The sequence below is a fragment of the Neolamprologus brichardi genome, chromosome 15 (assembly GCF_056152115.1).
Source record: "Neolamprologus brichardi isolate AB-2024 chromosome 15, ASM5615211v1, whole genome shotgun sequence".
NCBI classification, from domain to species: domain Eukaryota; kingdom Metazoa; phylum Chordata; class Actinopteri; order Cichliformes; family Cichlidae; genus Neolamprologus; species Neolamprologus brichardi.
The window spans coordinates 30,615,001-30,635,942 of NC_142118.1; the positions used below are offsets into that span (position 1 = coordinate 30,615,001).

General features: G+C 42.0%; 2 protein-coding genes across 2 annotated transcripts in view; both read left to right on the forward strand.

Annotated features, from left to right (window-relative positions):
* mdn1 (midasin AAA ATPase 1) overlaps nt 1-16,201 on the forward strand; it is a 62,468-nt gene extending 46,267 nt beyond the window's left edge. Inside the window, exons 70-102 of the mRNA XM_087852653.1 lie at nt 212-364; nt 552-661; nt 778-851; nt 1,269-1,452; nt 1,537-1,684; nt 3,080-3,226; nt 3,320-3,446; nt 3,872-3,977; nt 4,103-4,218; nt 4,422-4,826; nt 4,914-5,140; nt 5,225-5,362; nt 5,869-6,059; nt 6,245-6,406; nt 6,488-6,622; nt 6,708-6,843; nt 6,938-7,110; nt 7,269-7,400; nt 7,577-7,724; nt 7,931-8,229; nt 8,318-8,473; nt 9,942-10,043; nt 10,123-10,321; nt 10,428-10,598; nt 10,699-10,856; nt 11,162-11,257; nt 11,638-11,753; nt 11,887-12,061; nt 12,270-12,343; nt 12,500-12,614; nt 14,009-14,075; nt 14,971-15,113; nt 15,196-16,201. Of these exons, the coding sequence (XP_087708779.1) occupies nt 212-364; nt 552-661; nt 778-851; nt 1,269-1,452; nt 1,537-1,684; nt 3,080-3,226; nt 3,320-3,446; nt 3,872-3,977; nt 4,103-4,218; nt 4,422-4,826; nt 4,914-5,140; nt 5,225-5,362; nt 5,869-6,059; nt 6,245-6,406; nt 6,488-6,622; nt 6,708-6,843; nt 6,938-7,110; nt 7,269-7,400; nt 7,577-7,724; nt 7,931-8,229; nt 8,318-8,473; nt 9,942-10,043; nt 10,123-10,321; nt 10,428-10,598; nt 10,699-10,856; nt 11,162-11,257; nt 11,638-11,753; nt 11,887-12,061; nt 12,270-12,343; nt 12,500-12,614; nt 14,009-14,075; nt 14,971-15,113; nt 15,196-15,381 (5,069 nt within the window). The 3' untranslated portion in view covers nt 15,382-16,201. The remainder of the gene's footprint in view (nt 1-211; nt 365-551; nt 662-777; nt 852-1,268; nt 1,453-1,536; nt 1,685-3,079; nt 3,227-3,319; nt 3,447-3,871; nt 3,978-4,102; nt 4,219-4,421; nt 4,827-4,913; nt 5,141-5,224; nt 5,363-5,868; nt 6,060-6,244; nt 6,407-6,487; nt 6,623-6,707; nt 6,844-6,937; nt 7,111-7,268; nt 7,401-7,576; nt 7,725-7,930; nt 8,230-8,317; nt 8,474-9,941; nt 10,044-10,122; nt 10,322-10,427; nt 10,599-10,698; nt 10,857-11,161; nt 11,258-11,637; nt 11,754-11,886; nt 12,062-12,269; nt 12,344-12,499; nt 12,615-14,008; nt 14,076-14,970; nt 15,114-15,195) is intronic.
* A 1,363-nt stretch (nt 16,202-17,564) lies between these two features.
* On the forward strand, nt 17,565-19,222 carry lyrm2 (LYR motif containing 2). The gene is made up of 3 exons (XM_006796256.2): nt 17,565-17,658; nt 18,651-18,791; nt 18,950-19,222. Exons 1-3 carry the CDS (start codon nt 17,614-17,616, stop codon nt 19,028-19,030), a joined length of 267 nt encoding a protein of 88 aa, XP_006796319.2. The 5' UTR covers nt 17,565-17,613; the 3' UTR covers nt 19,031-19,222.
* Nucleotides 19,223-20,942: the final 1,720 nt, after the last annotated feature.

Genomic DNA, 20,942 nt, shown 5'->3' on the forward strand with positions numbered 1-20,942 from the left:
AATTAAAAATTAATAAAATAAAATAAATCTTCTGGGGAGGGGGCGTGAATATCAGATTAAAGGTGTAAATTTTATCAGCTGAAGGGAAGCGAGTGTCTGTCTCTGCTTCTCTGTCTGTATTTCTGTGAGATGCAAACTGCAGAAAATACTGGTGCATTTAACTTCAAACTTAAGGATACCAAGAGATATTTATTATTGTCTTCCTCCCCAGCTGAAGGGGTAGAACACCTTTCCCTGTCTTCAGTGTCCTCCACCCTTCAGGCCTTTCTGGAGGGCTCCACCCTGGGGGAGTTCCACACTCGTCTGAACATGTTGCTCACATTCCACTGCCACCTCCTGCTGGTCCCCCCGCAGTCCGGGCAAGGTCAGCCATCATTGCTGTTTCCTGTACACTACACATTCAGACCTGCTTACTGGACCAGCACTGAAACGGCCTTTTGCTGAAATTTTGAAATCACACATTTCACATCACTGTGGCGTTTGTTTTTATCTTAGGTGTCATTTAACATGTGCTTGAGTTTATTGTGACACAGAACTGCTTGCTTTTACAGAACCTTTGTCCAGTCTTCTCTGGAACCTGTACAAATACTACAATCAGTTTTCTCAAGGCATTCAAACCAAAATTACTCAACACAGGCAGACCATTGAAAAGGACCTCAAGGTATATCCTTATAAATCTGATCAAACTCTTAACACTTATTCAAACTTACCTCTGAATCTCTGAACTTCACTGCAAAGTTTTCTGTCATTGTCTTACATATGAATTTGTATTCTTAGGACTTTGTCAAGATCTGCAAATGGAATGATGTCAATTTTTGGTCCATCAAACAGTCAGTGGAGAAGACCCATCGGTATGTGGCCGGCATTTGTTTTACAGTTAGCTTCCAGGTTCAGGTGTCTAGTTTCAGTTTCATTTTTACTGTTTAAATAATGGCTTCCAAGAAGTTGGAAGGTTCAGTATTCCAGTAGACACAACGATGTGAATTGATTCGTGTGGACATCCTAAATCAGTATGAACAAGACTCACCTCATCTGGCTGTTAAGCAGCGTTATCTAGATTAATAAAACTAAACACATTTTTTAAAGTGCAAATGTTAGTGGGGTCTTTTTTATTTGGTTGACTAAAATGTTTGTTGCACCAGATTTTACTTTTAGTTTTAGTTGACCACAATGATCTTGACCTGTAGCAAGTCAAGATAGTTGAGCCTCAGCCAAGTGTAACAATATATAAATGACTGCTTTAATGGTAATCACCTTGTGATTTTCAGCACACTCTTCAAGTTTATCAAGCAGTTTGAAGAGGCTTTGAATGGTCCGAGTATTCCTGCTCTGGTGGAGCAGGGAAGCGGCGCGAGCTTGGACAGTGTGGACGCTAACCCGCAGGAAATGCCCATCCACCGAGTTCACCAGTTGCTGAAGAGCACCCTGCCTTTAAAGAGCAGGATTCTACAGGTACAGATCTCACAGAACACACAGTGTCTTTAATTTTCTCTTTCAACATTTTTTTAATCACTGAACTATGTTTTTATATTTTAGACTGATGGAGAAGAAGAAGAAGAGTTCAAAGCTTCTTCTCTACAAATATCTCTGCCTGTACTGTCCAGGAAGATGAAGAAGATGTGCATCCAGCTGCTGAAGAAAAACCCTGTCCCTGAGCTGGCTGAAGACTTGGACTGCTTCACTGGTGAGAAAGCTACTGCTGGACAGTTAAAATCACAGTTGAAATAATTCAGTTATGTTGTTGGACTCGACACTGTCCTGTGACTGTCCTGACATTGGAGTATAGATTACTGAAGCCTACTACTGCAGGCTACAACTGCAGTCATGCAGTCCTATGAAAAAGTACATCTAACGATTGAATAAATTGTGGAAACACCTTAAGCAGCAAGAACCTTGATGAGTAGCCGTTTTCAGTAGGACTACTATTCTCTCAAAATGTTGTGGAGGAATTTTGGCGTAGTTCATTAAAGTTGGTGGGTTTATTCATGCACAGCTGTCTTAAGGATTGAAGTCTGGATTTTAACTAAACCAACTACCACCAACCTTCAATCATTATTCTGTAGATTGGTGCTGTGCTTGGAGTCACTGTTATCTTGCATGGCTCGGATACGTTTAGTTTTCACCAAACATTGTTTGGCAACTTTGCAGAGATGAGCCGTGCTTACATGTTATTTCTTCCAAGCAACTTATACGATTCCCTTCTTGTTTTTGTTTTTTTTGTTTGTTTGTTTTTATTATTGTTTGTTTTGTTTTGGGGTTTTTTGTAGGCACTTTTATACTCTAATAGTGTCTTCATTTCATTGTCCTTCCCTTGTCTGGAAACCCCCAACCTTCCAATTATAGTACATTAGCTCTGCGTTCTGAGTTACAGCCACCACATTGACCTCGGGATCTTAGGATGTTGTTTTCTGGAAAAAATATGACATTGTGTTTACAAACACCTGAATATTCTTGTAAATGCCTGAGTGCTTCACATGTTCCATATTTTTGTTTTGTTACACACTTATTCCAAAATGGATTAAATTCATTATTGATCTCAAAAATTCTGTACACAATACCTCACAATGACAAAGTGGGGAAAAAAATTAGCATGAAATTAGTGAGGATAAAAGATACTTGAGGCAGCAGAAGAGGAGGAGCAGTCAGGAACCATCATGGAAGGTCAGGCTTCTGCACCGCACGCACCACCATTAGAACAGAAAGGCTAGACTGAACTCTTCTAAAAAAAAAATTTAAAAACACGTCTAAAAAACATTGATTGGACAGATGAAACCAAGATTAACCTCCACTAGAATGATGGCAAGAAAAATGTATGGAGAAGGCATGGAGCGGCTGATGATCCAAAGCACACCACATCATCTGTAAAACACGGCAGAGCCAGTGTGATGGCTTGGACGGGCATGGCTGCCAGTGACTGTTACACTAGTGTTTATTGATGATGTGACAGAAGAAGCCAAACAAATGCTGAGGTGTTCAGACATACTGTCTGCTCAAATCCAGCTAAATGCACTGTGTGAACTTTTATTTATATATACTGTAAATGTAAAAAAAAAATCTTTATACAATTTTTTTCTTTCAGGTGAGATCATCAGCAACTTGCGGGACCTGCAGAGCCTCACAATAAACACATCAGCAGATAAAGACAAGCAGAAAGCTGAGATAAAGCACATCCTACAGCAGAAACAGAGGGCATTGTCTGACCTGTTCAAGATGCTCACAGAAATAGGTCGGTTCCCCACACTGACTTACATTTTCAATTAACTTATATACTTTTTTTTTAAATAGAATTAATTTTTTTTCTGTATGATTGGCTTTTAAGGTCTGTCGTACCGCAAAGGCCTAATATGGAACAGGACAGCAAAGGCAGAGAAGGCTCTGTACATGCAGCCGCTGGAGATGACGACCGCTCTCTCAGCTGTCAAGACTCAGGAGAATGCAGAGAGCATGTAATTAGAACTTATTCACAGAGGCCTTGTTCTGAATCAGTGCCTCATGCGTGCATGAGGGTTCTGTCTTTCTGTCGTGCAACAGTGCTTTTATTTTGAAGTTATTAAAACAAACACAGAAGTAAGCCACATTGAGTAAGCCACAATATTAATGTTAATTTTAATATTTCAGTAGTTACCTCAACATTAAACGAATTACACTCCAACACTCAAGAACAGATGTAATTGTGAAGTGTGTGGATGGATTCTATCAAACAAGCAACACGTGTAGCTAGCTATTGCTTTACAGAACAGATGGCCAGTGACATACTGCACAATGAAGAGATTAAAAGAGCTTCAAAGGACAACTACAGCGTCGCCTGTAATTGTGTGGACATGCTCTGGTTTTTCAGTGAGACACTGTTTTCTCTTTTTTCCTATTGTAGGTTGTTTGCTGAGTTGCTGACAGCATGGGATGGCTGTCAGAAGTACTTCTATCAGTCTTGGGCCAGGAACACTGCCCTGCAGACTGCTTTGCAGCACGCTGCCAAGGTGCGACATGCACAACTTACACTTGTACCTATGAACTAGATGAAAATCAAGCATCACAATGAGGAACTTAAAGTTCAGCATGTGTTATCTTCATTGTGATGCATGTGTGTCAATGTTCGCTGTAGGAGCTGGGTCTGGGGAATGTAGAGCGATGCAGAGGTTTCTCCTCTCACCTCTTCAAGCTGCTCCTCAAACAGAGGCGACGGCTGGCCAAACTCACTGAACAGTGGGTCCATCTCAGGTCAGTACGCTAGTATAACATGTCAAAGTGTAGGTTTGCTTTTAGAAGTAAAGGCTGCTGTGGCACAGGTGCATCACAGCCTATTCAGTCAGAACATCATTACTGTTTCTTTTTAGATTTACGTTTTATATCAAACTAAAAAAAATAAGATGTTGCAATTGAAACTTTGCAGCATCTAACCTAATTGTTATCACTTCACCCAGGAGGCTAACTGACAATGTCCAGGGCGTCAAGGCCCACCTACAAAGCCAGAGTGAGGAGCCAGGCTGCACCCTCCCACCCCAAGCGTCTCTCCAGGACTGGGTGAAGAGGGGCCAAGCGCTCGCAGCCCAGTGTAATACCCTTTTGCAGCAGCTGGCCTGGTTGCTGCACTGCTGCCCCGAAGACCTTCAGAAGGAGGAGGTGAGCAGCTGCAAGCAGCACACCCTGAGGTGTCCATCCCCACTGGCAGCGCAGCGACAACCCCCTGGCTGCTTGATGAGGAGGGGTGACGCTGCATGGTGCCAACTACATCAGCGTGTCACTACAATGCTGGAGGAGACGCAGAGCCTGAAGGTGGAGCTGGACTGTGCAGCACAGTCAATCTCTGATGGTGTTCTTCATACATGGTAAGACGTTATTGTCTGGCGTTTTTCAAGTCTAACATTACAGCAAGAAATACAAAACAATTGCAACAGCTTTGCTGTTTCCCACAGGAACTACTTTACCGAATGCTGTTCGGCCTTCAACCGTCTGGGAGCTATAGGGGCTCAGATGCCCATTGTGGAGCAGGTCTTCACCTCAGATGTGTGTATCGGCACTCCAGACAACCAACCAGCTGTAATCCAGAGTCTCCAGTATGTGAGAGGACAGGTGGAGGCCACCGTCACAGAATTCACCACGTGGAGGATTCATGTGCTCTCCCTGGGACACGATGACACAGGTCAAAGCACTGAGCAGCCGTACGAATAACTAACAGTGTTTCAGATAGGTCAGCAGTTCATGTTTTATTTTATTTCCCTTACAGATCACCAACAAACCTTCTGTACGGAGTTCTCTGCTGAGCTTGAAGCAAACATCAACACATTGTTGTGTTCTGTCCAGACACTCGTGAAGAAACGGGAGAGAGTACAACAAAGGGAGCAGCATGGAGACACCAAGAGAGGTCAGAAGGTTGCATTCAAACCAGCAGTGGTAACCTAGGACCTGTTAAAATGTTGAGTCAGAAAGCATTATATTAGTCTAATGCTTGACCCTAAAAGTAATGGGGTGCCTAACTGGATACTTACTGTAGATGTCATTAATCTTGGCCTCGTGTGATATAATAGTCGAGCAATGTGAGAATGAATTCAAATTTGTTTATATTTGTTTTTAAATGTATTTAAAAACTTGCTGGAATAATATAAACATGTTTATGCACATTTTTCAATGTTAGAGCCCCGACTTGTGTTCAAGAGAGTGAGGTGGAGATGAGGGAGGAGAGAGCAGTGGTGGATGGGGCAGAGGAAGAAGCGGATTTAGTTTTTTATTCTAACTGTTTTTAATTTATCCTGAGAATAAAATCCTTAGTAGGTCTTACAATGGACACTGGCTGTGTCCAGCCAGTTCAAGTGTATATACAGTGTTCATAATGCAATGATGGTTACCTCTTCCGTTTATGTATTATCTCAGAGGGTGCCAAAGAGGACAAGGAGGAGCCTCTGGAGGACCTGCTAAAGCCTGGTCACCTGACTCGCCTGCTGGAGGAGGAACTGGAGGCTGAGGTGGAGGCTCTGCGTGTGGGAGATGTTAGTGCTGGGCTGGAGAGGCTTCTGTGCCACCTGAAGACACAAAGGGACTCCTCTCAGCCGCCACACTTCCAGGTACCAAGAACATCTGGAACTGTTCAGAGATGTGCTTTCAAAGTATAAATTCATTATAGGTTAAATAAATTAAATATTAACCTGTGAATGGAAGTTTGAGTGCACTCAAATCTGTTTAGGTGCAATGAAAGGGCATTTTTATTTTCAGAATCTCTTCACCTTAACATGTTTCTGCTGACTTTTAGGAGGTAAACAGGGCGTGCAGGATGCTGGTTCGTCTGGAGCCTCTACTAGGAATTTACTCTGACCTTGTATGCTACTACCTGGCTGTGTCACTGGGAGCACATAGAAGCACAGGCAAACTTCTGTCTGTACTGGCCAGCATCTTCACTGAACTCGCTCAGAAGGTACTCGCATGGTCCTATTTAAGAAATAATAATGCCATCAGTGTAATTTTAACTAAGCAGTTGATGTGGTGTCCCCTTCAGGGTTTCTGCCTGCCTCAGGAGCTTATGGCTGGAGATGGAGAAGGAGCAGAACAGTTTCACGATTATGAAGGTGGTGGTATAGGAGAGGGAAAGGGCACGAAAGATGTCAGCGACAAGATCGAGAATGAAGATCAGGTGATGAAAATACTGGCATCTAAGCAGTGTGAGCTGTATGACTGTTTACTTTGACTCAAGCCTTCCTGCCCTTTGCTTCCTTCAGCTGGAGGACACCTTCAAGGACGGGGAAGAAAAGACTGAACAGCACGAGAAAGAGGATATTAAGTCAGAAGACAATGCCGTTGAGATGTCAGAGGACTTTGATGGCCAGATGTGCGACGCTGATGAGAAAGAACCAGGTCAGTTAAGCTGGATAGCACAAGCTGGTTCTATATGAGATAATTGGTAACCATGATTGAATTTTTTCTCTGCATTTCTTTGCTCGATTTGAAGGTGACGGCGAGGAATCAGATAAAGAGGACGACGAAGAACTGGACAAAAAAATGGGTGACCTGGGTGAAGGCCAGACAGATACACTGGATGAAAAAATGTGGGGAGATGATGATGATGAGGAGGAGGAGCAAGGAAGTGACAAAGAGGAGGAGTCTGGTCAGGGCATGGATCAGGTATCTCCACAACATTAACACAATTTAAAAAGTACATATGACAGAGCAGTTTGCATCCAACCTTAAACCTTCATTTATATAAAGCAGCCACCAGAAAGATTTAACTAAAGTTTTCTCTGTGTAACATCATGAATGGTGATTTATTTATTTTTTTTCAGGGTGAGTCTGAGTTGGTTGCCAAAGATGACAACCTGGATGCAGCAGACCCCAAAAAAGATCACAAGAACCAGGATAAAGACCAACAGATGGACGAAGAGGAGAAAGACATGATCAATGAACAAGGAGATGAGGTTTTTCTTCTCACCTAACTCCCATCATTTCCATTTTAATACGTGTCAAAAGTAAAATCGTAATAGTTAACAAACAGTCGTTAGAGCTTTGAACTGCAAATGTCGGTGTGAGCGAAGAACAGGATTTGCATGGATGGACAAGTGTGTCATGCTCTGTGTTTTGTTATTTGTCCCAGAGAGAGTTTGATGAAAATGAAGTAGACCCCTACCACGGTCAACAAGACAAGAGACCTGAGCCCGAGGCCATGGATCTGCCTGAGGAACTCGATCTGGACCAGGGTGACAAGGATGGAGATGATAATGATGATGGAGATGAGGGTGAAGGTGAAACTTGCTGCTTAAATTATAGCTTTACTAACACAGTCGAGAAACACTCATTCATTATTATCAGTGATGTCTTATGTGGTCTGGCTTTAGACTGGGTCATTGTTAGCAAGTAAGTGTAGTAAGTGTATTTGTAAAGAGCTTTTCACAGATATAAAAGCCACAAATTGCTGAAAATGAATGATTCAATTTTTTTCCTTTTTCAGAGGAAACTCCATTTAACATCGATGACAGAGGGATGGAAGCAGATCAGGATGAGGAGGAGGATGGTGAGAAAGATGGAGGAGAAAACGAGCAAGGAGCAGAGGAGCTGGACAAGGACCAAAATGGAGAAGAAAACAACGGGGAGCCTGAAACTGCAGAGGAGAAGGAGGGAGGAGAGGAAGCAGAAAAGGATGATTCGGCTGATAAAGATGAAGAAGAGAAGGACGAGGAAAGGGAGCGGGAGTCGGGAAGAGACGAGGACACTAAGACTTCATCAAATGAAAAAGGGCATGAACCAAAGGTGTGCATGTTCAAAAATAAGTACACCAATGCATGGCGTGAGCAACGGTATTGACTGATGTGACTTTTTATTTAATGCGTGTATATAGGAGGAGGAGGAAGGTGGCGGTGAAGATGAGGAGCTGCCCGAGTGCGCTGAGAGGAAATGGCACGACACCGACGGTCAGACAGGAGAGGACAACATTCAGAGCGACACCGCTGTGGAGCTGGCAGGAGAAGCCTCGGAGAGAGACGAGGCCAAAGAGGTAACATTCAAATCTATACTGTACTCCAGATACTCTGTACATTGTGTGGGCTCGAAGTGACTCTGATTGATTATGAAGTGATTCACAGCGGAGTCTCCCATGATCGGGAGCATATTCCTTTGTAAGTGCGCATGCGCCATTAGCGTGCTGCCTGCTGTAAGCCTAATTTCCTTCGGGATTAATAAAGTATTCTGATTCTGATATTTGATGGTCGCGTATGTGACTGAATATCCTGATGCTGCTGTTCATTAGCAGCGTCGTAAAGACCATTCACAAACATTCGCTGAACAGATAGTTGGAAACTCGTATGCTACGCTCTGGTAAACCCGATACATTTGCCGTGTGGAGGATAAATGGCTAGGTGGAATTCTGATTCTGAAAGGTCGATTACAATAGCCTATGTGAATTGTGAGTTAAATGACAGAGCGCTTTGTGTGTGACAGTTCTGAATGTGTACTTTTTTCCTTCAATACACAAAGAGTACAGAATAGGACAGAGTGTGACGATCTGTCTTTCTTTCTGAATGAGAAAGTGGGAGGAGTGAAAGCACTGGTGAGACTCCCCTCTTTCTGATTGGTTGTTTGTGTGACAGAGAAGCTGTTACACAAACAAGTTGTCCACCCTTGAAGGGCCTTCTTGTGTGCCACAGTGCAGCTTGAGAGCCACACAAATGCTGACGTATTGTATTTTATAATACGTTCTGTGTGGAGCACAAGTTTTTCTTTTGTTACCCCAAAACACAATGCAGTGTCTGGGGATTCTTGATAGTACTTGGAGAGTCTCGTCTCTCTGGTCTAGAGGAGAGGGGGACTGAGAGAGGCCTGATGATCTGGCAACCTCAGGAGCCTCTGAACCATGAGGTAGGAGAGAGAGCTGACAGGGAATACTGGAGGCGTGCTAGGTTGAACACTTCTTTTTTCCTTCCCTGGGATGTGACGGCTCGTTCTTTGCAATAGTCACTGCAAAGGCCTTGGGTTTTCTACCTCAACTTGCCTGGCAGACTGTGGTCCTGGTCCTTGTCTTGTCTGTATTTTGGGCTCACACACACTGCCTGACCTCACAGCAGCTGCTGTTGCTGCAAAGCCCGCTCCTGGCACCTGGTGGGGTTGTGGGTAAGGGCATTTTGAAAGCTTCTCCCTCTCCATGGCTGCACTGAAGAGATCCAAATTTCTCTTTCTAGATATAGAATATAGATCCTAGATGTAGAGTTTTACTTGCACTTGTGGAAAACATTATTAACTGCTAATGGTTTCAGAAATTGTCCTGAAGGCGTATAGATGAAAAAGTGTCACTGTTTTGTACAGCGATTTACAATAGATGATGGCATCCACAAAAATTGCTTGGTTACTTTCACAGAGCGGTGAAGCCCTCCACACCAAACTTTAGCTGGGTTTGGTTTTTGTACACATGTATAAAATATGTCTGCCATGATTTTTGTATCTATATTTATGCTATTATGGTTTTACAGGAGCATGGCAGTGGAGCAGCTGACGCCAGCCAGTCTGAGGGCCACCAGTCAAAGCTGACAGCAACAATGGCTTCACACAGACAAACTCAGAGTCAGACTCAGGTGTGGCAAAATTCTCTGCCTCACCGCTTCTGTTCGGTGTCCCTTTATTCCTCTTAATTACTGTTTTCTTCCTTTCCAGAGCTTGAAGAGGAAACCTGGTCAAGCAGATAGCGAGCGCTCTATAGGCGACTACAACAAGCCTGTCAACAAGCGCCTACGCACAGTCGAAAGAAGCAAAGAGAGCCTCGAGAACAACAGGCAGAGCGACACCCAGCAGGTGTCAGACCTGTACGAGCACATTAAGCACGGAGACCCAAACTACGACACTCAGACATATGGTAGGTGATCACCTGGAAGCTGAGTCTGTGATGGTTTGGCTGGAGTTTAAACTAAGCTTTTCAAAGCAATTACACAACTGTTGTTTGTTGGTGTGACTGCACCTAGATGTGGCCAGTACAGAGCAGGAGAGCACAGCAGGGCCTCGGGGCCAGGATGAAGATGACAAAGAAGAGGATTTGTCCATGGAGACAGAGGACCAGGAGGTTGATCTCCAAGCGGCTGAGGTCCAGGAGCTGAAGCCTGAACAGCTGGACTCCTCAAAGGCTTCCCAGACAGGTGTCAAATTCTCTTCTTCTCCTGCTCGTTTTTTTCATTTCAACAATTTTTAAACTTCTCAGATGTGAAGCATCTCTTGACTAGTGTTGCTGTTGTGCAGGTGCAGACCCTGGAGAGATGGAGGTGCAGAGGCAGGGAGAGGAGCAGGAGGACGAGAGGTGGAAGGAAAAACAACAAGCCGAAGAAGAAGAGCGAGCAAGCAGAAGCACAGACTCTACAATTCATGTTGTTCCTGAGCTGCTTCTGGACTCTGCGCAGGTAGACAGTACGCTCTGTCTAAGGAGTTGCTGTCAAGTGTTGTAGAAGTGAACATATTTGAAATTACTGTTAATTATTGATTATTGTTACATATAACTGAGTAATGTGGACAAAGAGATGATTTACAGTGATGTAAATAAGTGTAGGCCACATTACACTTGTGATTTTCGTACACTGACCGCCATAAAGAGTTAATTACATTTAAAAAAGTCACAAAGCCTTCAGTTCCACATCAGTTCATATCAGTTTAATGTTACACACGTGAAGGATAACTCTGTATGTCTGTGTGTGTGCTTATGTGCCAGGAGAAAGCACAGAAGAGAGACCCAGAAGAAACAAGGAGGGAGATGGAGCTGCAGCTGGAGGCCTGGCACAAACTGGCCCCAGGGACTCAGGAGGAGGTGAGGGTGACCCGGGAGACTCAACCAAACATGTTCAACTGTGGCTGTCACGTAGGAAAGTGTGATTTGCACTGCTATTCTTCAGTTAACTGAAGAAGAGACTCGAGAAGTTTTGTCTTTTATACGTTTTTGTGGCATTTGTTGAAGAATGCTGACACAAACACGCTGCAGATTCAAATATGTCAGCAAATGCTGTCCTTGTGAACATAACGAGGATTATCGGCTCATGTGAAAGTTGGAAATATATTTGATGTATTTTCTAAAACACAAAGCTTCACTCAGGAGACGGTGGAATAGTTAAATGTGTCTCAGAGTGATGGCATAGAGGGAAAACGTGTGGTTCTTTCCTGTGATTAACTGCAACTGCCACTGTGTTTCAGGAGACTGTAGCGGCTTCCATGTGGCATCAGTACCAAACTCTGACCTCGGCTCTCTCTCAGCAGCTGTGCGAGCAGCTCCGTCTCATCTTGGAGCCCACACAGGCCGCCAAACTAAAGTCAGTAAAGCACACAGGAAATCTTGATTCTCTCTGCTGTGGTGAAACTGGCCCACTGTTAATGTGAGCTGATGCTGTGTGTGTGTGTGTGCATCAACTGTATCTTTGTGTCTTTATATGTGCTTGTCCTCAGGGGTGATTACCGAACAGGAAAGCGTCTGAACATGAGGAAGGTGATCCCTTATATCGCCAGTCAGTTTCGCAAAGACAAGATCTGGCTAAGGCGGACGAAGCCCAGCAAGAGAGAATACCAGATCTGCCTGGCTGTGGACGACTCCTCCAGCATGGTGGACAACCACTCTAAACAGGTTCGAGGCTCCAGTTACAATCAGATGGCTGGTGATAAATGCAAGAAACGATCAGTAATAGTAACGGTGTATTTAGTGCTTATTATTGACTGATGGTTTTTCATGTGTCATTTCCCTATAATGCCCAACTTTTGCTTCCCATATCTTATCTAAAGTTTGCATTAATTAAAAATTGCATGTGTGCTTGTGTGTCTGCGTCCATGCACAGCTGGCATTTGAATCCCTGGCAGTGATTATCAATGCCCTCACTCTGCTGGAGGTAGGCCAGGTGTCTGTCTGTAGGTAAGAGCTTCATCTTTCTGTATGTTGTGATTTGATTTTAATAGCTGTGTGATATGATCTAAAACCAAAGAAACAAACCAGCGTGAATATGGCTTCATGTACTGTACAGTTGTGATGTCATCATTAAAATAAATGAACTTTTGCTCTTGTATGCAGCTTTGGGGAGCAGGTGCAGCTGCTGCATCCCTTCCAGCATCAGTTTAATGACGAGTCTGGGGCTCGGATTCTCAGGCTCTGTCAGTTCCAGCAGAAGAAGACCAGAATAGCACAGGTGGGAATCCTCCTCCAGCTATCTGAATCATCACACAAAGAACAAATAATTATACTTTAAAAATATTTTCAATGCTTATATGAGGAAAGTAAGACACAGTAATGCAATATGATAACAAAGCTACAGAGAGCCAGTTCATCTAACAATAAATAGAATGGTACAGAGTTCAGTTAAATTGTTTTATTTATATAACACCAAATCACAACAACAGTCGCCTCAAGTCACGTTATATTGTAAGGTAGACCCTACAATCATAAATACAGAAAAAAACCCAACAATCATGTGACCCTCTATGAGCACTTTGGCAACAGTGGGAAGGAAAAACTCCCTTTTAACGGGAAGAAACCTCCAGCAGAACCAGGCTCAGGGAGGGGCGGCCATCTGCCGAGACAGGTTGGGGTGAGAGAAGGAAGACAGGATGAAAGACATGCTGTGGAAGAGAGCCGGAGATTAATAACATGAGCAAGCACTTGACAAAAGTGGGAAAGGAAAAGCTCCTTTTAACAGGAAGAAATCTCTGGTACAACCAGGCTCAGAGAGACGTCTGCTGTGACCGACACGCTGTGGAGGAGAGCCAGAGATGAATAATAACGAATGAATAAATGCAAAGTGCTGTATAAACACATGGAGAGAGAAGAAGACCCCAGCAGCATAACTGAGGAAAGGTTCAGGGTCACCAGGAAAAGTGTGTTTTCTCCCAAGTCCAAAGACATGCATGTTAGGTTATTTTGTTATTCTAAATTGGAAATGGTTGTGAAGTCTTGTAGCCTAAATAGTCAGTCTGCCCTTGTGCCTCTAAAGCACTCAAATCTAAATGTCAGTCCAGTCCAGCGGTTTATGAGGCAAACTCAGAAAAGGAAACAAGAAAGGCTGGTTTCTTTAAGAGCAAGAATATAAAATAGATAGGACAGAACTGATTTGTACTGTGGAAAATTCTCTGTATGTTAGCGTGAGTAGAAGTATTTGGGTTTTTTTTTTTCTGCTTGCCTGCCTTTTGGTGTAAATGTCAGAGGAAACTTCTTTAGCAAAGGCTAACGATTTCATTCGGAGCGACATGATCTCAAAGCAGCAGCTCTTCCATGGGCGTGGTGCTGATCTAGAACAAGAATCACAAAGTAACATGGCTCTGAATTACAGTCATATACAGCTGGATTATAGAAATGTAATATTTATTTACAGGCATATAAATATTATGTTTGCATTACATTACTGTTGACTGGTACAAAGTCAGCGACTTGCCTTCAGTGAGCTATTATAATGTGTGCGTGATCATTGGCACGGCCCTGAGCGCAGCTCTGAATGTGCTCATACTGTAGCTTCTGCTTAAACATGATGACATGTGGTGAACATGTTGCTGTGTTGCTGCATTCATTCTCTCTGTCTGTCATTTACAGTTTTTGGAGACCTCGGTTAAAATGTTTCTGGCAGCACGGCAGCAGATTCCAGGATCTATGAACTCAGGTGACTCCTCACTCTGCTCAGCTTATTGGACCTCACACTAGATCAAACACCTGAGAAAACAAAAAGGTTACAGGCAGTATGCAGATTAGAATATATAATGAACCCTAACAGTCATGGGATTGTCACATGAATGTGACACGTGAAGTGTTTATATTGTACAAGTATGTATACAACCAAATGTGTTAAATGTTTTATAGTTTTGTTAATTTTTTTCACCCATGACTAGCCAAACATTTCACTTGGGTAAGTGTTGATTATCAATATCGATGCCTAATGCACCTAACAGCCAGCTGCCGTTACTGTGTACGAGCGCTTGAAAACAAACGTTCTACTGTCCTGCCGAGTAGATGTGATCCAGTTCACATTTAGGTTCTCTGAGATTCAACTAATTAGAAGTGCAATAGGAAGTCGTTTAGCCACTTAGTTCTGTATTGAGATGCTCTGTTGTGGGCTTAAAGGACTATTACGTGCAGGACTGTGGCCTCTGTGGAGGCCATGAGTGTGCAGCTGTCATAAAATACTCACTGTAGTCCTACATGAGCAGCATTTTTTTAAATAAACATTCTTGAGGTTTTCATGTGGAGCCTCTGATTACACGTGATCAACAATTACCCTTTTCCCCCCTTTTAAAGCTGAAATTTTGATCATTATATTATATTAACCAGTTTTACCCAGAGAAAACTGTAACTTCTACATAAGGATAGTTCAGCTTCTCTGAATGAGTCTCAGGTGGAATTTCTGTCAATGAAGAAGAAAGTCTGATAGACAGATGCTGTTTGTTCTCTTTAAACAAAGAGGTGGAATTTGTCATAGTCATGAACTAAAGAGGAGCCTGTGGCTCATCCATACTCACCAGATGTCCAGTCTTAAACTGATCTGTGATATCCCTCCATAGAGACAGCCCAGCTGCTTGTGATTGTGTCTGATGGTCGGGGGCTCTTCCTGGAGGGAAAGGAGCGGGTAATGGCCGCTGTGCGTGCAGCACGCAGCGCTGGTATCTTCATCATCTTCATGGTGCTGGACAATCCGAACTCCCGGGTACGAGACCAGAATGTGATTGTTGGGTATTTTCCAAAGTTTAAGTCTCAAATCGTAACTAAACCTCGATACTGTGCTGCAGGATTCCATTCTAGACATCAAGGTGCCCATCTTCAAAGGGCCAGGAGAGCTGCCAGAGATCCACTCCTACATGGATGAGTTTCCCTTTCCCTTCTACGTGATCCTGCGAGACATCAACGCCTTGCCAGCAACGCTTAGCGACGCACTCAGGCAGTGGTTTGAACTTGTCACTGTGGCTGAGCAGTAGGCTGATGAGGAGCCATCTTTTTACAGGAAAGAGGGAAATGGGCAGCAGCCACCGAAAAATGCCAGTCTGCTGCTAGCCTGTCAGAGATCAGAGACTGAGCTGTAAATGTGCCTTTATTTTCTTATTATTACTGTAGGTTCTAGTCGAGTTGGATAGCAAGTGTTGCTGTTTTGTCTGCATCAGGGGAATTTGGTGTCTTTTGTAATGTAAAAGGATTGCTTTAACTTGCACGTCTGAAATTAAATAACAGAAACAAAAATGTGATTTCCATGTGCGTGAAATACCGTAGTTAAGCATCAATAAATACCTCTGCCCCTGTATGATAGCCCTGTTTTACATTTGTTTGAATGTTTAGTCAGTGTTATGAAGATCAAAAAATTATCTTCACCCTGAGCACAACAGCAGGACTGAGCTTTGTATAATAGAAGCCTTTTTCAAGGCTAAACTGAACAGTAGCATGCCGTAGCTGATACTGAAGGAACTCAAACATGTGCCTTGGAAAGAACAGCACTGCATCTCATGTCACACCTCAAGTAGCAGGTGACAGATCAGGATTTTTACTAGTTTGTTTCAGTCGTGTACTGTGAAGCACAGCAGCTGCAGAGTCCGCTTTTTATAAAGGCCTGTGGGAGAACCCATCTTTGTGCTTTAGAAACACTTCAGCTGTGTTCATCTTCCCTTTGTAGTGTGACACAGCTGACTGTCTGTGGAAACATGTTCATGATGTGTACTGAAATGTGTGTTCTTTAATGTGGACATACATGTAGACATGTTTAACGAGTTAATTGCATCTGTCTATTAAATCATGAGATGAACAAGATCCCACTGTCTGTGACTCACTTGTTTTAAAAGCCACAGAGAAGAGAACCACCCAAACCTTGAACCTCGTTTTAACAGAGATTCAGCAGTCGAAGAATCCTGAGCTATTGGAGAATTCCACAAATCAAAGATGATGGAAGACTGTTGACTTTTTCTTCAAAAAAGAAAAATCCCCAAATATGTTCTAACCTCCTAGGACCTGGCGTCCACAATTGTGGACATCACATTTTGGGTTATTTAGACCAAAATACTCAATTTTGCTCTACAAGGGCCTGATATCCACTTACGAGGACATTACACTGCTACATTTCTATCAAAATTTTAAACGAATATCCTCATATGTGGCTCTTATTTTTCTTAGAAACAAAAATAAGGTAAAAAAAAAATAAATCTGCTAATTCTTTGTTTTTACATTCATCGGGTCCCAATATGCCCAAATATCAAAGAGCAATTAAAAATACATGCTGTGGAAGAGTTCGGGTCTTAGGAGGTTAAGATTGCTATCACGGCCCACGTCACCCCTACTATATTGACGTGAAGAAGTACAATGCAATTTGGCCCTTGAAGTTACATTTTTCTTTTAGGGAGCTTTGTTTGTTGTTGAGTGCAATATTAAAATAAGTTCTTTTAAAAGCAAAAATTATTTAATATGAAGGCAATATGAGCAGAGAGTACAAACAAGCTGATGGAACAAGTAGAACAAGTTGTGGCACATTTCTGGGAAACCTCACAAAAATGGTACAAGCAAAACTGTCAAGAGCATCTCTGCACTGAGTAATGCACACCATCTTTTGCATTACTTTTTGCCTTCCTTAAGTACTGTTTAGAAGTCTGGGGAAATACATACTTCAACCTTTATGTAAACTTTATGTAAACTTCAGAAAAGAACAATTGAAATAATTAAGCATGATTTACAGACCACACACTAAAACTATTTTTGTAGTCAAAAATCTTGAAATCTTAAATTCAAGAACAGTTAATGTATTAAACAGTTAATCTTAAAATTAATCTTAAAATATAAAGCACACAAATTATGTATAATGATAGTAAAGTAATATGTTGCCAGGAAGCGTATCGACACAGAAGGGGGCGATAATCTGATGACATTTTGTATTTCTATTTATTAAAACTGTGGATGGACCCGTTCAACCATTATTCAGTTTAAAAAAAACAAACTGGAACGTGCTTTTGGAAGAACATGAAATTGATGACTAGTAGTATGTGTAATTATTATATATTTCTACATATTTTTCCGTTTTTTCTCTCTCTCTTGCCATCAAATGCCACAAAAATAAAACTTAGCACTTTCTGTCGGTACATTCTTGTTATGTCCTCCGCTCCACCAGGGGGCGAGAAACAGTGAAGCGCTATTAGCGTCATCTCAACATCCGCCTGTGAAAGTGACGAGTAAATATGACCGTTTCACGGTTGCCGTCTGCTGCGCTTTCTTTAAAGCAGGTAAATATATATATATATGATATAAAATATCTACAGCAGTGGTAGGTGTAAAATCTAAAAAAGTTGAGTAGCTAACAGGCTAGCGTTATTAGTTCTCTGTACCCTACTACTAGCTAGTCCCAATGTACGCACGTCACCTAGCAAACATGGTGAAAAAGCACAACACCGGCGTCATGTTTTGGCCCAAAGTGTTCAGGGTACCCCGGCAAAAACGAAAGTCGACATTTTTGCCTTCTGTTTAGAAACCTTTTCACCTTTTATTTTGAAACTGTTTTTCAGCCGCTGCAAGACATCGTGAAAAAACGAGTCATTAAAGGTCCAAATCTTTGCTGGGATAGCATACTGTGGCATCAGTGGCCTTTTCTGAAGAGTCGTACAAAAATAACCCGTTCTTAGTGTTTAGTTTTTCCTTCTTGAAGAAAAAGTTATCGAACTTTGGAATAAACACACACAAACGTGTGTAAGGTTAAATTCCACAAAATGTCACAAATATCAGACACTGGACAGGCCATTAGGGAATACAGACATTGTCAAAACAAATGAAACGAGTAGATGGTAAGATATTTTTGTGAGAAAGAGCTGACCAATAAAATAAGAGCACAAAGTCATCTATCTAAATTATACCAAATGTTGAGATTATATAGTCTTCTTAGTTAAAATAGTATTTAGGAGTTCTGTAAAAACAATGTAGAAATGAAAATATTTACTCAATAGAAAATTACAAATGTCCTCTTCTTTCTATGTGTCGCAGAACAACAATTTAAAAATTTTGTGGTTACTTGGTGCAGGGATGTTGTTTTTAAGTATGTTGTTTCATACTTAGGTTAGAAGAGTCTCTAAGGAATCTGTACATATTATCACAGCAATACTGGATGTTTTTAAATAAGTTTCAAACGTTATTAACAGTGGCACTAAAAGCATTAAACCAGATTTGGTCCTAGCACAACTGCATATATTAAACTGTGTGCCCTAATAGCATATGTTTGTCTAAGTTTTTACACAGGCAGAATGTGTTGGGGATCTACAGAAACATGCTGAGGACCATACGACGGGTGCCAGATGAGGCAGATAGGAAGTTCTTGAGAGACTGGGCCAGAGAGGAATTCCATAGGAACAAAAATGTCACACATGAGGTACACAGTTGTTGTTTTTTCACTTTTGTTTTACCAGGTCCACTAAAAGTCATTGTGTCATCAGATCAGAAGTTAGGTATAGGTAAAAGAAAATGAACAGTGAGCAGCATAGGAGTTTTTCCCCTCTTGGACTAAATGTGTCTGTCTGGTCAGTTCAGGATGCAATCCGTATGATGATCACACAAGCTTCCAATCACCTGGAGGAGCTGCAGAAGTCTCTGGCGTTGGCCCACAGTTAATGACTGTAAGCTGCTGGAGTTCCTGTTTTGTACTCTATTTGACTGGTTTTTAGTGAGGAATAATATTTGGTGTGGGAAATGTGGGAATCGAGACCACCTGAGAGTCTGATTGAACCCATCTGCCGTGTGTGTATATTGGCACTGTTTATACTGTACATGTGTTAAATAAAGAATAATGTATGAAATGACAAACACCTTGATCCTTTTTTTAATGCATTTTTTCTGGTATCAAATAGAGTAACAGAAACCGTAGTGATACAGCAGACAGTAATACTGCAACATGACAACGTGTCCTTACGGGGACACTTGGAGCGATGTGGGGTTTTGTCTTACTGTAGGGTCTTTACCTTACAATGATGCAACAGTTATTACGATTTGGTGGTATAGAAAAACATGATATTCCTGGATTTTACCACAAAGAGCAAGCATGTATTGCTTTGCATCTTTCCTTATAGTATACACTCACTGTACACAGGAACCCAGGAGAGGACAGTCTTAAAGATAGTTTTGGATTTTTTTTTTCAAAGTCAACTGGTATCTTTAAAGATTTTAATGTTCCAAAAGATGTAAGCATCTGCAGACCAGAGAACCTCTCAAATTCAGAAACCCTGGATTTTCTGTACAACAAAGTTTGTTCGCTTCTTACTGGGGTAAATCACCATGGTAATTTGAGCTATGTCCCTAACCTGCTCTGGAGCAGATTAGTGTCACAGAACCTTTATGTAACAGTAAAGCCGCTATGATATTCTCATCACCCTGATATGGCACGCACTGCACTGTCGCCTCACAGCAAGAAGGTCCTGAGTTCGATTCCACCATCTGCGTTTGCATGTTATCCCCGTGTTTCTGTGGGTTCTCTCACATCCATCAACCCCCTACTTCATACTATACTAGGCACACTGCCTCTGTCACTAGCTGTAGCTGTAGTGCCTCTTCACTTCACTGTGCAATACCTGTTGTGCAATACTTTTGTTAATAGTCAACGGTGCAATAGACCTCAATACTTTAAATGTGCAATTCACTTGTATTTTTATTTTTATTTTTTATTCCTATTTATTCTATTTATCCCCTTTGTATATTTTATTTATATATGTCTCTGTATTTATATGTGTGTGTGTGTGTATATATAATATTCTGCTCACGCTCTTTGTAACTTCTGTCGGTGCTGTGCTTTTGGAAACCGAATTTCCCAGAGGAACCCACCCGAGGGATTAATAAAGTTTTATCTTATCTTATCTTACTATTTCCAGTTAATGTGTGTACCTGCTGCTGATTTCTAAACCAGCAGCCGGTGTTAAGCAGTTAACTTCACTTTTTGTGAACTGCTTGGTGATATCAGAATTAAAATGCTGGCTTGCAATTTATGCCACTGAAATACACAGGTAAGAGTTCAGCCAGAGTGTGTGTGTGTGTGTGTTTTTTATTATTATTATTTTAACTTTGTTAAATAACCATTCACAGAGTCTGTTACCATAATAAGATGACCTGAGAACTGGGGCAATTCTAGGATCAGAGCTTTGGGGGTGCTGAGCACCCAGAGAGCTGCCCAGCCAAGCAAGATAAACTTTACACGTCACGATGAGACTTCTTCCCTGTCTCTTTCAGTCCCTGCATCCTTAAATGTCTCCAGTGTCCCGAGTTCTCTATGACTGTCTCCTTGGTGCATTTAAACACCTGTTCCTCCCTGTCCTTGACATCTGTTGTCTTCGTCTCGGTCATCAAAATTTCATCAAAACGCAGTTACTGTAACACGTTACTTAATAACGCGTTAGTCCCTACACTGGCAATGGGTAATCATTATAAAATATGTATATTTTTTTGGAAATGGTGCAGACCTTTTGTGCTCAAAGCTGATGAGGGACCACTGGATGTGGAAGACATTGTCACTGACCACATTTGGTTTACTGTCTTA